The sequence below is a fragment of the Heptranchias perlo genome, chromosome 16, assembly GCF_035084215.1.
Source record: "Heptranchias perlo isolate sHepPer1 chromosome 16, sHepPer1.hap1, whole genome shotgun sequence".
NCBI classification, from domain to species: Eukaryota; Metazoa; Chordata; class Chondrichthyes; order Hexanchiformes; family Hexanchidae; genus Heptranchias; species Heptranchias perlo.
Genome location: NC_090340.1, coordinates 54,849,981 through 54,866,498, shown reverse-complemented (window position 1 = coordinate 54,866,498; position 16,518 = coordinate 54,849,981). Strand labels below are relative to the sequence as shown.

General features: G+C 42.6%; 1 protein-coding gene across 1 annotated transcript in view; it reads left to right on the top strand.

Annotated features, from left to right (window-relative positions):
• The first annotated feature begins 1,828 nt into the window (after positions 1 to 1,828).
• The window catches only part of atmin (ATM interactor), a 28,971-nt gene continuing 14,281 nt past the window's right edge, over positions 1,829 to 16,518 (top strand). The window contains exons 1-3 of the mRNA XM_067998144.1: positions 1,829 to 2,131; positions 9,303 to 9,431; positions 10,087 to 10,286. Of these exons, the coding sequence (XP_067854245.1) occupies positions 1,835 to 2,131; positions 9,303 to 9,431; positions 10,087 to 10,286 (626 nt within the window). The 5' untranslated portion in view covers positions 1,829 to 1,834. The remainder of the gene's footprint in view (positions 2,132 to 9,302; positions 9,432 to 10,086; positions 10,287 to 16,518) is intronic.

Here is a 16,518-nt window from a genome sequence, read left to right as displayed (position 1 = left end):
AGCGGAGCTGGAGCTGGAGTCAGGGTCAGGCAGTCTGGGTTCATTGACTTTTTAAAAAATAACTGGCTAAAAATCAAAAGGTCCATTGGTAAATGGACTGGAATGACATTTAAAAGTTGTCTACAGGTGAGTGCAACAGAACATGTTGTACAATTACAGTCAGGAACAAAGTTGCATAAACTCTACCAGGTGTCAGCTTTGGCTCAGTAGTAGCACTCTAGCGTTGGAGTCAGAAGATTGTGCTTTAAGTCCCATTCCAGAGATTTGAGCACAAAATCTAGGCTGACACTCCAGTACAGTACTAATGGAGCACTGCACTGTCGGAGGTGCCATCTTTCAGATGAGACATTAAACTGAGGCCCTGTCTGCCCTCTTGGGTGGATGTAAAATATCCCATGGCACCATTTCAAAGAAGAGCAGGAGAGTTCTCTCCGTGCCCTGGCCAATATTTATCCCTCACCCAACATCACGAAAACAGATTATTTCATTGCTGTTTGGGAACCTTGCTATGAGCAAATTGGCTGCTGCGTTTCCGACATTACAAAGTGACTACGCTCCAAAAGTACTTCATTGGATGCGCTTTGGGACGTCCTGAGGCCGAGAAAGGTGCTATATAAGTTCAAATTATTTCTCTTGTCTGTTTGTGGGCCTTTGTCCATGCCTGGGTGGTATATGGTCACTATCCTGGAGTGAGAACAGAAAATGCTGGAAAGGCTCAGCAGGCCAGGCAACATCTGTGGAGAGAGAGAGAAACAGAGTTAACGTTTCAGGTCGATGACCTTTCATCAGATTGCCTGCATTTTGGTCTTGTTACTATCCTAGTTTGGTTGGGTTGCTAGGGGCGGGGAAGAGATTTGCAGCGAGAACAATGAATTCAATATCAGGCTTTGTTAAAATCAAAAACTTTGGGCAAAAATTGGTTCTTCCAAATGTACATAATATATGGCTTAAATAGATTAAGGCAATAACACTAATTGATTAAAACAGATGCATCATTTAATAATTAAAGTAGGTTCAATCTAAAAATAATTTTAAAATCTGATATTATTACACAAGGTCAACCAAGCCTTAGGAACCCTCCAAACAGGAGGGTTCCCTCCCAGTCGGGGAACACTTCAGCAGTCATGGACATTCATCCACCGACCTTCGGGTAAGCGTACTCCAAGGCGGCCTTCGAGACACACGACAACGCAAAATCGTCGAGCAGAAATTGATAGCCAAGTTCCGCACCCATGAGGACGGCCTCAACCGGGATCTTGGGTTCATGTCACGCTACACGTTACCCCACCAGCGAACAAATGTTATCTGTTTTTAATATAATGGGTCATTTGCTGGCTCTCTCTGCCTTCCGGATGTTTCTGCCTCTCTCTGTGTTTTTTTTTCTCTGTTTTTTTTCCCTGTTTGTTTTTTTGTTGAATGTGTATTCGGAGGTTCTGCAGGTAACACCTCTCTGTCTGAACACGGTGATTGCCTTGGCAACGGGCAGTTGCAGGGGCAGTCTGTAAACACCATGTATTGTTCAATATGTATAAATGCGTAGGCTTCAAGGAGATCTTGAAACATTTGCCTGAGGAAGGAGAAAATCTCCGAAAGCTTGTGAATTTAAAATAAAATTGCTGGACTATAACTTGGTGTTGTAAAATTGTTTACAATAAGCCTTAGGTAGATGAGCGAGTAGTAACTGACGTGACAATCCGCCAATTAAAGAACGCGTTGTCGCAAGGGGGCGGGGCCGTTGGCGGAGTGCGACCAATGGGAGCGGCAGGGAGGCGGGTTAAGTCAGATTGACGGCCAGGTGGGCGGGGCGGGAGGCAGTGCGTGTGGGAGCGGCAAAATGGCGGCTTGTGCGGTGGGAGGCCGAGACGGGGCGAAGCCGCCTCAGCCTCACCCGGGCAACGGCCAAAGGCTGATGGTGGTGGAGCCGGTGCCTCTAACAACGACGACACCACCACCACCACCAACAGCCGCCGCCGCCGCCGCCGCTCCGGCCCGCCAGATAATTAGGCCGTCCGTCAGCGAGCTGAGCAGGGAGGCGAGGACCAACATCTTGTGCACGGTGACGGGCTGCGGCAAGATCCTGCCCAACACGCCGGCCCTCAGCATGCACCTGGTCAAATCGCACAGGGTGCAGGTAGGTGCTGATCCCGCCCGCGGCCGTCCTCCCAGCCCCTGGGCTTCCTCCAACCCTTTCAGAGCAAGCTAATGTCCTCCTTGTTGTCATTGTGCATCTGGTTTATTGGCTCATTTGTGTGCAGCAACCTGTGATTTTTTTTTTTCAAACGTTTTAAATTGTTAAAATTTCGGTTAGCAAGTTAGTAATTGGCTCTCACTTTTTGGCTCATTGCGCGTCTTTTTTTCTTGTGGCTTATTTACTCCATTGTTTGCTCTCTCGTCCAAAAGCTATTGATATTAGGAGGGGTTTTCATAAGATAAATGGAGAAAAGCTATTTCTGCTGGCTGCTGAGTTGGAATTCCCTCCCTAAACCTTTCTGCCTCTCTACCTTAAGGTGCCCCTTAAAACCTCATTGACACAAGTTTTCGGTCACTTGTCTTAATATCTCATATGTCTTGGTGTCAAAATTTTGTGTGATAATCGCTCCTGTAAAGCGCCTTGGGCTGTTTTACTACGTTAAAGGTGTTGTATAAATGCAAATGTAAGGAATCTTACAACACCAGGTTATAGTCCAACAGTTTTATTTGAAAATCACAGCTTTCGGAGCTTACCTCCTTCATCAGGTGAGTGAGTGAAGGGTTCTAAAATCGCATAGCATATATTAGGCTGGGAGATGATCACAGCAATCAAAGGTGTCGTTGGTGTTCAGACAGGTTAGCCACGGAAAACATTACATCCCAGTACACTGACCCATTGTGTATTCAGTATACTGGGACTATAACCTGGTGTTACAAGATTCCTTACATTTGTCCACCCCAGTCCATCATTGGCATCTCCACATCTTGTATAAATGCAAGCTGTTGTTTGCCAGAGGGCATAAATTTAGGATACCAGGAGAAGGTAGGAGTTCTTATTTATTTTGCAGAGGGTTGTTGGGACATCAAATGCCCTTCTAGAAGTGGAAATCATAATAGCTTTTTTTAAAAAGGGGTGAGGGTAAATATTTGAAAAGAACACATTTAAAAGAATAAGGGGAAGGGGCAAGGGAATGGAGCAATGGTTAAACATTGCTGGTGCAAATGAAATGAGCTAATTAGCATCCTTCTGTGCTGTAAAATGCCATCATTTATATAACACATACTGTATATTGTGGCATTACATCAAACAGATCAGGAAACGCCCAAATTCAGTCCCTAGTCTGTGCTGAGGTAGCTGTGCTGAGGTAGCTGGAGGACATTTTGTCAGTGCCCCTTGGCTGGGGAGGAGGAGGAGGAGGAGGAAATCACTCAAGATTACCAACCAGATATTCAGTGATCTCTGCTGAAGAGTGTGAATGTGTGGTGAGGACTGGATTAGGACTGGTTGTGATGACTTGCTTGAAGGAATGTGTTGCTGATGCGCACTGTTTATAGTTGCTGCTAAAGAATGGCCATTTAGGTGAGGTATTGGAGGAGTGTAGTTGGCAGCAGTGGAACTTGGTATCACAAAATTTTGTGTAAGGGGATGGAGGAGTCAAATAAATTTTTGATGAAATGGAGGGGGATTTCCTTCTGAATATAAAAGTTGATGGTTATATTTGCATTGTTATGAAAATGTGGGAAACCCTTTATGTTGGGTGAAATGTTTGTATGTGTGTACAAATTATTTAAATTACACTTGGGAATAAATATTTCAGATCAAAGTTTAAAAATCTGTTCTTGAATTTTGGCAAAATGGTCGGGGACATCTGGATACCTATGAAGGGATATAAATCATTTAGAGGGAAAATTAGATAAATTCTGACTAGAATTACCCAAAAGCAGGCCTGAGAAAACTTCATAGAGGTTTCATGGGACAAGATTCAGTGCACTGTTAGGATGTAGCTGGACTGTGTGCCATTTGGTCTATGCTGTCGGTGAATGGGATTTGTGTTTTATATTTAATATAAATATATATTTGAAGCCTAGACAGTGAGTGTTAGCAAGCTTTTCTGCCATAGGGGCCATTAGAGCCTAGCCTGATGCTATTCTAAGCTGACTCCAACAATGATACTTCCAGTAGAGATCGCTTGTTAGCGGGGGTTTGAGCCCTGGCTGATTTTCCCAACCCTAATCCAGAGAACTTTGAACCCAGTTGTAGCTTCCTTACTGCCACCTGGTTAATTCAACACAGACCGTGCACTGAAGTTGGAATCTACCTTGTCCTTATGGCTCAGCTACGTTCAGGCTAATTTTGAGCCATCAGAGACTCACATGGTATAGCTGAAGGAGTTGGAGGCAGTACTAAAAAAAAAAGTGGATACTGCTTTTTCATTTTCTGAAAGTTTCAAGGGAATGTTCAGCAATTCCAGCACTTCTAAAGTGTAGCTAACAGAAATTCAACAGTCTGGCATTTTTCACATTTTTAAGAGATTCAAGTATTCAGAGTTATTTCTGGCAGTTTCCTCGCGAAGGGTAATAAGCCTATTTTAGTTCCAAGAGCCAAGTGTCGGATTGTTGAATAGATTTCAAATGAGTGAAGTATAGTTTCTGGAAAGGATGGAAAATCTCGAGTTGAAAGCTGAAGTTAACGTGAGTTCAAATGTTTAATGGCGCGCTTTGTGTGCGTAAGTTGTATATGCTTCAATTTAGCAACCTTGAAGCAATTTTTAAAAATGTTTGGAATCTTAAATGTTTTTTTGATTCGTTCATGGATGTGGGCGTCGCTGGAGAAGCCAGCATTTATTGTCCATCCCTAATTGCCCTTGAGAAGGTGGTGGTGAGCCACCTTCTTGAACTGCTGCAGTCCGTATGGTGAAGGTTCTCCCACAGTGCTGTTAGGTAGGGAGTTCCAGTATTTTGACCCAGCGACGATGAAGGAACGGCGATATATTTCCAAGTCGGGATGGTGTGTGACTTGGAGGGGAACGTGCAGGTGGTGGTGTTCCCATGTGCCTGCTGCCCTTGTCCTTCTAGGTGGTAGAGGTCGCGGGTTTGGGAGGTGCTGTCGAAGAAGCCTTGGCGAGTTGCTGCAGTGCATCCTGTGGATGGTACACACTGTAGCCACTGTGCGCCAGTGGTGAAGAGAGTGAATGTTTAGGGTGGTGGATGTGATGTCAATCAAGTGGGCTGCTTTGTCCTGGATAGTGTCGAGCTTCTTGAGTGTTGTTGGAGCTGCACTCATCAAGGCAAGTGGAGAGTATTCCATCGCACTCCTGACTTGTGCCTTGTAGATGGTGAAAAGGCTTTGGGGAGTCAGGAGGTGAGTCACTCGCCGCAGAATTCCCAACCTCAGACCTGCTTTTGTAGCCACAGTATTTATGTGGCTGGTCCAGTTAAGTTTCTGGTCAATGGTGACCCCTAGGCTGTTTATTATGTATAGTTTTGGAAGACTTTTTAAATTGCTGCAAGCTGATTGTTTGTAATTGTAGTTCAAGCTTAGCAATTATGGCAGTTTTTTGTAAAGAAAAATCCCATCACATTTTTAAAAATTAAAGTTTAAGCTTATTTCATGAAACCATTATAAATTATTACAGGGAAGCAGTCAAACATTTTACTATTGACAGTCCAGCTATAAACATTTGAGGATTCTTAAGATGGATCATATGGTGGTTTTCACATCAGTGCAACATGGCATTTACAACAGGGTGCAGTGATGGGTTCAGGGAGCCATGGAATAAGATACTCAGGCACAGGTGCACACGGGACTATTCTATATTTTATGGAATCACTGTTAGATTGGATCATTGTTGCCATGCATGGGAGAGGGTGGTGATGTGCTTCCATTTTCCATCTAGGATCAACCTGCTCCTCCCTGTGTAGGGGTACATTGTGATGAAGGTGGTGGTGGTGGGGAGGAGGTTTATGTGGACCTCCTGGAAAGGGGTTCTGAGCCACCACCACAAATATTGGTAACGCTGTTGCCTTTGAATCAGAAGGTTTTTGGGTTCAAGCCCCAGTCCTAGACTTGAGCTCATGATGTAGGCTGAAACATCAATGCGGTACTGAGGAAGTGGTGCATTGTTAGAGGTGCCACGTTTCAGATGAGAATAAAACCGAAGCCCCATCTGTTTGCTGATGTGTAAATATCCCATGGGACTATTTGAAGAAGAGCAGGGAATTGCTTCCTGTGTATTCCCTCAATCAATCATCAACAAAAATAAATTGGATACTCATTCAGCTCATTTCTTGTTTTTGGGTCCTTTTAAAATGTGCACATTGGTTGCTGCTTTTACCCACATGACAATAACTGTATGTATTTGAAAAATAATTCATTGGTTTTGGAGTGCTTTGGGACATCAGAGAACCTGATGAGGTGCTATAATAAATGCAGGTTCTTAATTCACATTTGTGGTGGTGAGTTGCGTGTTATGGCTTTGTCATAATGAGGGAGTCATCTTGCTGCCAGCAGTGAGAGATGTGCCAGTCTGGATCGTGGATAACCCAAAACTAGTGGACATGGGAGTTGGTCTGAGGGGATCTCATTGGATTGCTATCCAGACTGGTTAGATCTGGAGCCAAAATGTGCAGCAGTGTGCAAGTTGGACCACATCTTAAAAAAACATTAGTGCTTCAAACCCTATATCCTATCCAATTCCAATACCTGCAACATTGCCTACCTCAGCCCCTAACTTATCCTTGCTGTCGCCGAAACCTTTATCCACACTTTTTTGTCACATCTAGACTCTCTCCAATGTCCTCCTTGCCTGCGTCCCTTTTTCCAACCCCCATAAACTGCAATTCCAAAACTCAGCTGCTTAAACCTTGTCCATTCCGCCCATCACTCCTGTTCTTGCTGACTTACATTGGCTCTCTATCGTCAATGCATTGGATTTAAAATTCTCATCTTCAAATCCCACCAAGGCCATGTCCCGCTCTTAAATTTGCAACTTCCTCCAACTTTGTCGCCACCCACGCTCTTTGGTCCTGCAACTGGTATGTTGTGCATCCCATTCTCCCTTTGCCCCATCTTTGGTAAAGCCTTCAGCTGCCTTGGTCCTAATCTTTGGGTCTCTTCCCTAAACCCCATCACTTTTTTTTTTAAAAACTCCTCAAAAACCTATCTTTTCGACCAAATGTTTAGTCAACTCTTCCAATGTAGCTTGGCTCCTAGTTTTCCCTTTAACTTCTTCCCGCAATAAAATGGCCGAGGTGGTTTCTACATTAAAGGTGCTAGATAAATGTTAATTGTTAAAGTAGTTGGGGCAAGAATCAGGAGGTTCAGTACAAGTAATTAAGCTAGCAAACTACCAATTATTGCAATAAATTTGCTGGTTTCCCATTGGAACGTGCCTGGTAGTCCATCTGGGAAGTGACATTAAACAGGGTGCTTGTATAGTTTAATCTGGAACATAAACTTGGACCAGCTTGGCTCCAAAAATCATCTTGTTTGCCCACCACTACACTGGTCTGACCTTTCATTTGAGATGATGTGGAGATGCCGGTGATGGACTGGGGTGGACAAATGTAAGGAGTCTTACAACACCAGGTTATAGTCCAACAGCTTTATTTGAAATCACAAGCTTTCGGAGGCTTCCTCACCTGACTAAGGAGGTAAACTCCGAAAGCTTGTGATTTCAAATAAAACTGTTGGACTATAACCTGGTGTTGTAAGATTCCTTACTTTCATATGAGGACAGAGAGCAACAATAAAGGGAGACTCCATGCGGCCTTACTGCCAATTGTACACACATGTTTTTGGCATTATGTGTAAAATTTAAAAATACTTTAGAAGCAAGGCTATTGCAACGGGGGGAAGACAGGGTCTGAATATGTTTTTGAAAAGTTTTTATTTAGTTAGGAGAGCAAGCTAGTGATCCTTCAGAGGTGAAACATCTGTTCGTTCAGTGCCATAACCACTAAACTGCTGTTCCCATTTTTATTCTGAACGATGGGAATGTATATGGAAGGAGAAAGCAAAGATAATAGGGGATTTATAATAAATACTATTTTTAACACATTATTAAGGTACTATTTTGTAATAATCGTTGAGTGTAAAACTAACAGCAGCCACAGTAGTCACATATTAATATTGAATAATATCTCCTTCCTGAGCCACATCTGAGTAAACAAAGCAATAAATCATTCTTTATATGTGTCTGCCTTTATTGTGAATTTCTGTATTGTAAAGTGGGTCTGAGACTTTATTATAATAGTGTGTAATGCCCTCTGTTGAAACATATGGTCCTCTGACTCTGGCCTTCTGTGCACTCCCCAGTCTCTCTCGGATGACTGAAGGATGTGAAAGGGGGCATAAAGCCAGAGGGGGTTGCAGATTTAGGGTGGGATGAGACTATGGAGGGATTTGTAGGTGAGAACAAGGATTTTAAATTCAAAGCATTGAGGAACAAGGAGCCAGTAAAGATCAGCAAAGAATTTTTAAAACTCATTCTCTGGATATGGGCATCGCTGCAAGGCCAACATTTATTGCCTAGCCCTATTTGCCGTTCAAAAGATGGTGGTGAGCTGCCTCCTTGGACTGCAGGTCCATGTGATGAAAGTGCTCCCACAGTGCTGTTAGGGCATTCCAGGATTTTGACCCAGTGTCGATGCAGGAACAATGGGGATGATTGGCCAGCTAGACTTCATGTGCGACAGGATATTGGCAGCTGAGATTTGAATCAATTGGAGTTTATGGAGTAAAGGAGGCTGGCAAGGAGAACATTTGAGAAATCAAGTTGATACAAAAGGGTTGTACGGAATCACCTTGCTCTTCTGAGGTTGGGTTGAGGCACGTTGATGCAGTGGAAGGCACTATCCTAGGCTGTTCCATCTTGCTGATGCTGGATATTAAAATTTTGGGGGAGGTTCAGGAAAGAGTTAAGAATGCAGAGACACAATTTTTACATTGTGGCATGAATAACATCATGGGAGATAATCTAGTTTTAACAAAAATACTGCAAACATATTTACCTAATCTTTCAGATTCTAAAATTCCCATGTTTATTTGATTTTATTTGTATGAGTGAAATATGTGTTTTAAATTGATTAAAATTAAAACTCTCTACATTCTGATCCAGGGACAGCGCTATCTCTCGGTAACTTCGTTATGCATGAATTTGCTCACCACTAGAGGACCCTTTTTATGTGTCTGATATTGTTCGAGATCTCGTTCCCTGTCACGTGGTATAATTACTGCAGGGCTGAAGAGGAAAATTGTAGCTTGTGTTATAGTGGCGTGTGACCCTGAAAACAGGTGCATTTAATTTATTGGTGTTTGGTTCTAATTTCAGGACTGCAATGTTAATCCAACTGTTAAGAAAGATTTGAAGTCTTCTGTACAGAAACTATATTGCTGCCCCATTGAAGGTTGTCCAAGAGGACCAAACAGACCGTTTTCCCAGTTTGCCCTTGTTAAGCAGGTAAGCACTACTAATCTGCAATCCCATTTTTAACTTGTTTATGTAGCATGTTGAGTCCTGCAGAAATTGTACATAGTGTCTGGGTTGAATTTGTAGACAGGCAATTGCTGTTCTTGCGATTCGGTCATTGATTAGGAGGTGAAAAGGGGAGTTCTCCCCATTGTGCTTCAATTTATCCCTCAACCAAAACCTATAACATATTATCTGGTCATTATCGCATTGCTGTTTGTGGTAGCTTGCTGTGTACAAATTGGCTGCCGCATTTCCTACATTACAACAGTAACAATCTTAAAAAGGAGGAAGAAAGACAGTCACTTAATTGTAGGTTTGTCTAACTGGGAGTCTGAATTTCACAAGCACTTTCTAATTTCTAAAATTCCCTCCACATAAAACAACTAAACTGTGATTGATCTGAAGTTGTGTTTACAGAACAACAAATAAACTTAAAAATTTTGTAATTGTACATGATGTGAGAAGAACCGCTGAAAGCTAGACTTCTAACATCAGTCAGCTATCTGCAGTCTTAGAACCAGCACTGAACATTAGCTTCTTGAGCGAACTGGATGTTTGCCAGTATGTTCTATTATGCAGTAAAGGCTATCTAACCACTTTGGGTATTGTAGCTTAAACTGCTGTTTGTTTTCCTTTTCTCCAGCACTTTATGAAAATTCATGCTGAGAAGAAACACAAGTGTGACAAATGTAATAACTCGTACGGTACAGAATGGGACTTGAAACGACATGCTGAGGATTGTGGGAGGATCTTCCAGTGCACTTGTGGATGTCCTTATGCCAGCAGGCCAGCACTGTTGTCTCACATTTACAGAACTGGACATGAAATCCCTGCTGAACACCGGTGAGTAAATGATCTGCTGAGCACCCTCCAGGCAAGCTGAAGTGTTCGCACAACATTCTTTGAAAAGCTTTTGTGGGACAAGTCATCTGTTCTGCCATCAAGACAAGCTATTCAAGCAGGTTTTTACCCTTTTTTTTTGACCAATGCATATCCATCAATCATTCAGATCTAGCGGCGAGTATTTCAGTTGATCATAAACTAGTCGTGTCTGGCATTTATATTGCTGCGCTGCCTTTGGAGGTGTTAATTGTATCTGTGATTTATATCAATTAGTGTTAATTGTATTCAGGTAGTATCTCAATTGAGGACTGTCTTGTATCCATATATGCGAGCTTATCTAGAGTGTGGTGTGTGCAATGTGGAGCTCTGTGAATAAAGGCTTGGAAGCAACTGAAGACCAGGCTGTAGTATTCTATCCTTTGCCACCGGGCTATCCAGCTTATAACAGGAGAGACTCAGACTCCTGTAATGAGTTGACTTTCCGAGGAACCTCTGGAGGCAAAGCAGTGGCTCTGGTGTTGCTGACCATAGATGGGCTGTACCAGCAACCTGCCTGTACATGCCAATAATATGGCTTTCTCAATACTTCTTGCCCCCTCAGATATGGGGAAACTCATTCATGTAAATCATGCAAAATTTGTTTCCTTTTTTAATTTAACTCTGTTCACTTGTTGAAAGCATGTAAATGTAGCGAGATTTCATGATGCAGAACGCCCCCCCCCCCCTTAACAGTTGGACACTTTCAATGTGGTCTTTTATTAATGTAACATTTTCAAAATTAAATTTGTATGGATCTTAAGTTGGCTTTAATGTGGTTCTGATGACATCTTCAGCTTGATGCAAACATTCTGTTGTTATTCCCCCCTCCCACCCCCCCTCAAAAGGTGCTGAGAAGACTGCATCCTATGCTATGTGAAGTATTTTGGCAAACAAAATAGATTCGGTAATGTGTTTTCTGCTCCAGCTAGCTCAGACAAAGGGTGGAGAGAAGAGGAGGCAAATGGATTAAGGCAGGGATATCCAACCTTTTGGAGCTGGGGGTCACATACGGGCTGCATGATTGCACAGAAATCTGAGCCCCCGTCCGGAAAAATCGAGAGACCCCCCATGGACAAAAACAAGCCTTCCGCCCATACACAAAAAAGCTGCCCCCGCCCACACGCAAATGTTGCGATTCGCTCTGTGCGTAAAGCTATACTCCCATTCACAAAAAACACCAGACCTCTGTGGACACAAAAGGTGAGAGCCCATGCACAAAATAGGCGATTCCACTCCTGTACACACACAGATCCCATACAGAAAACAAGCGAGACCATCCATACATGAACATAAGAATATGAGAAGTAGGAGCCATACAGCCCATCAAGCCTACTTCGCCATTCAATAAAATCATGGCTGATCTTCTACCTCAACTCTACTTTGCTGCCCTATCTCCATATCCCTTGATTCCCTTAGTGTCCAAAAACCTATCAATCTCAGTCTTGAATATGCTCAACGGTTGACCATCCACAGCCCTCTAGGGTAGAGAATTCCAAAGATTCACAGCCCTCAGTGAAGACATTTGCCCTCATCTCAGTCCTAAATGGCCAACCCCTTATCTTGAAACTATGACCCCTAGTTCTAGACTCTCCAGCCAGAGGAAACAGCCTCTCCGCATCTACCCAGTCAAGCCCTCTAAGAATTTTTATACGTTTCAATGAGATCACCTCTCATTCTTCTAAACTCCAGAGAATATAGGCCCATTCTACTCAATCTCTCCTTATAGGACAACCCTCTCATCCCAGGAATCAATCTAGTGAACCTTCATTGCATCCTCTCCAGGGCAAGTATATCCTTCCTTAGTTAAGGAGACCAAAATTGTACACAGTAATCCCTGGTGTGGTCTCACCAGAGCCCTATGTAATTGCAGCAAGACCTCCTTATCCTTGTACTCCAACCCCTTGCAATAAAAGCTAACATACCGTTCGCCTTCCTAATTGCTTACTGTATCTGCATGTTAACTTTTTAACATTTCTTAGACTCACCTTTTTGAAAAATATTCTGCTTTTCTATTCATAGAATCATAGAAAATTACAGCACAGAAGGAGGCCATTCGGCCCATCGTGTCCATGCCGGCCAAAAAAGTGTTATCCAGTTTAATCCAGCACTTGGTCCATAGCCCTGTAGGTTACGGCACTTCAGGTGCACATCCAAGTACTTTTTAAATGAGTTGAGGGTTTCTACCTCCACCATGCTTTCAGGCAGAGAGTTCCAGACCCCCACCACCCTCTGGGTGAAAAAACTTCTCTGCTCCCCTCTAAACTTTCTACCAATCACTTTAAATCTATGCCCCCTGGTCACTCATTCATCTGCTTCATGGAAATAGGTCCTCCCCATCCACTCTATCTAGTCCTGTGATAATTTTATATACCTCAATTAAATCTCCCCTCAGCCTCCTTTGTTCCAAAGGAAACAACCCCAGCCTATCCAATCTTTTCTCTTAGCTAAAATTCTCCAGCCCTGGCAACATCCTCGTAAATCTCATCTGTACCCCCTCTCATGCAATCACATCTTTCCTGTAATGTGGTGACCAGAACTGTACGCAGCACAGCAGTACACAGCAGTGGCCTAACCAATGTTTTATACAGTTCTAGCATAATCTCCCTGCTCTTATATTCTATGCCTTGGCTAATAAAGGAAAGTATCCTGTATGCCTTTTTAACCACTTTATCTACCTGTCCTGCTACCTTCAGGGATCTGTGGACATGGACTCCAAGGCCCCTTTGTTCCTCTACACCTCAGTATCCTTCCATTTATTGTATACTCCCTTGCCTTGTTTGCCCTCCCCAAATGCATTACCTTACACTTCTCTGGATTGAATTCCATTTGCCACTTTTCTGCCCACCTGATCAGTCCACCGGTATCTTCCTGCAGTCCTCACTATCAACCACACGGCCAATTTTTGTATCATCTGCAAACTTCTCAACCACGTTCAAGTCCAAATCATTAATATATATATCACAAAAAGCAAGGGACCTAGTATTGAGCCTTGCGGAACCCCACTGGAAACAGCCTTCCAGTCGCAAAAGCACCCGTCAACCATTACCCTTTGCTTCTTGCCACGGAGCCAATTTTGGATCCAACTAGCAACTTTCCCTTGGCTTACTTTTTTGACCAGTCTGCCATGTGGGACCTTGTCAAAAGCCTTGCTAAAATCCATGTACACTACACCGAACGCGTTACCCTCATCGACTCTCCTTGTTACCACCTCAAAAAAATTCAATCAAGTTAGTCAGACACGACCTTCCCGTAACAAATCCACGTTGACTGCCCTTGATTAATCCGTGCCTTTCTAAATGACGGTTTATACTGTCTCTCGGAATTGATTCCAATAATTTGCCCACCCCCGAGGTTAGACCGACTGGCCTGTAATTACTAGGTCTATCCTTTTCTCCCTTTTTAAACAATGGTACAATGTTAGCAGTCCTCCAATCCTCTGGCGCCACGCCTGTAGCCAGGGAGGATCAGAAAATGATGGTCAGAGCATCCGCTATTTCCTCCCTTGCTTCTCTTAACAGCCTGGGATACATTTCATCTGGGCCTGGCGATTTATCTACTTCCAAAGATGCTAAACCCCTTAATACTTCCTCTCTCACTATGTTTATCCCATCCAATATTTCACACTCCTCCTCCTGAACTACAATCTCTTTATCGTCCCCCTCTTGTGAAGACAGACAGGAAGTATTCATTAAGAACCATATCCATATCTTCCGCTTCCACACATTCTACCAAAGTGAATAATTTTACATTTCCCCACATTTTACTCCATCTGCCACTTTCTCGCCCACTCACACAACCTGTCTAAATCTCTTTGCGTCTTCCTCACAACTTACTTTCCCACCTAGCTTTGTATCGTCAGCAAACTGATCCATTACACACGGTCCCCTCATCTAAGTGATTGATAAATATTGTAAACAGCTGAAGCCCAAGCACTGATACCTTGCGGCATCCCACTAGTTACAACCTGCCAACCCAAAAATGACCTGTTTATTCCTACTCTCTGTTTTCTGTCCGTTAACCAATCCTCAATCCTGCTAATATATTTCCCACGAGCCTAAACTTACGCAACAAGCTCTTGTGCGTCACCTTACCGAATGCCTTTTGAAAATCCAAATATACTACACCCACTGGTTCCCCCTTATCTATCCTGCTAGTTACACCCTCAGAAAATTCTAATAGATTTGTCAGACACTGTTTCCCTTTTCATTAAACGGTGTTGAATCTGCCTAATCGTATTATGATTTTCTAAGTGCCCTGTTACTACGTCCTTACTGGTCTGTAGTTCCCCGTTTTCTCTCTTCCTCCTTTCTTGAATAGCAAGGTTACATTTGCTACCTTCCAATCCATGGGGACCGTTCTAGAATCTAGGGAATTCTGGAAGATCAAAACCAACGCATCCACTATCTCTGCAGCCCTCTTTTAAAACCCTTGGATGTAGGCCATCAGGTTCAGGAGATTTGTTGGCTTTTGGTCCCATTAATTTCTCTGGTACTTTTTCTTAAAGTAATTAAGTAAAGTTCCTCCCTCTCATTAGACCCTTGGTTCCCCACTATTTCTGATATTTGTTTAACATGTCTGCCATTTCCTTATTCCCCATTATAATTTCTCCTGCCTCTGCCTCTAAGGGACGCACGTTTACTTTCACTAATCTCTTCCTTTTTACATACTTGTAGAAGCTCTTACAATCTGTTATATTTCTTGCTAGTTTATTCTTATTCAATTTTCTCCCTCTGTCAATTTCTTGGCCATCCTTTGCTGATTTCTAAAACCCTCCCAATCCTCAGACTTACTACTCTTTGGCAACGTTGTAAGCCTCTTCTAATCTAATACTATCCTTAAGTTCTCTAGTTTTCTACGGTTCGATCACTTTTCCCTTGGATTGTTTATTCCTCAAAGGAATGTCTATTCGTTGAGAATTATGAATTATTTCTTTAAATGTTTGCCATTGCTTATCTACGGTCACATCTTTTAATCTAATTTCCCAATCTACCTTGGCCAACTCGCCCTTCATAACTACGTAATTGGCTTTGTTTGTTTAAATGTATAACCCGAGTTTCGGACTTAACTACATCATTCTCAAACTCAATATGAAACGCTAACATATTATGAACACTCTGCCCCAGGGAAACTTTAACTGTAAGATTACTAATTAACCCTGTCTCATTACACAATACTAGATCTAAAATAGCCTGTTCCTTAGTTGGTTCCTTAACATATTGTTCTAGAAAACTGTCTCGAATGCATTTCATGAACTCGTCCTCCTAACTACTTTTGTCAATTTGGTTTGCCCAGTCTCCTGAAGATCAAAGTCCCCAGCCCTCATCTGTATAAAAAAAATTCAAACTCTCATTTCCTCCCATCTTGCTCACACCCATCCTTCTGCCCCCATTCTTCCCTTCCCTGAAATTTGAAAACTAGGCAGCTTCAGCCTCTGCTCCTTAAAAAACTCCTGCCACCAATTGGGGAATCAGCCTTTTCTAGTCTCAGACCTGGGGAAGTTTAAGGAGCTGCAACTGAGCCGTAATTCAAATCAGCTTTGTTGCTTATTATGAGAAGTGAGGGCTGAATGAAAGGAGGTTGTTGGCCAGATTTGGCCCATGTGCTGTGTGTTGACACTTCTGGATTAACGGATCAATTTCCTTATTAAATTACATTTTAGGGACACATGTTAGGCTCGCTTGGATTAAGGGATCAATTCCCTTATTCAGTTACATTTTACGGAAAGTACTCTTAGAAGATATGATGGTTCCTGAAAATAACATTTGAAAATAGAGCTCTATTTTCAAGACAGCTGGCTGAAGAGAAGCAGATTTCAAAAGTACTGTTGTACAAAAATTGCCATTGGAAACCTGTTTAATCACATTAAGACCACTTTGGACAGCTTGTAGGGCTGCATACTTAACAGAAGATGGAGAAGCACTTCAGAGAGAGCAGAACAACTCCAGACCTTTTTCCATTAAAAATGTCCTCAGCTGATGTGTGGAGACTGTAACACAGCTGTCACAGATCAAAGAACCAGATTCTCAATGTTAGAGGTTCAAAATTAATGGCAAATAGAAATAACTATACTGAAAGTTTCAAATTAAAGCTAGAAAAAAGCTGACCCTAATCACCCTGGATCTCAGTATTGTCTGCTGCCTGTGAAGAAGTCAGTAATGCAAGTTCATTTGTTCATTCAAGATTATATTAAGTA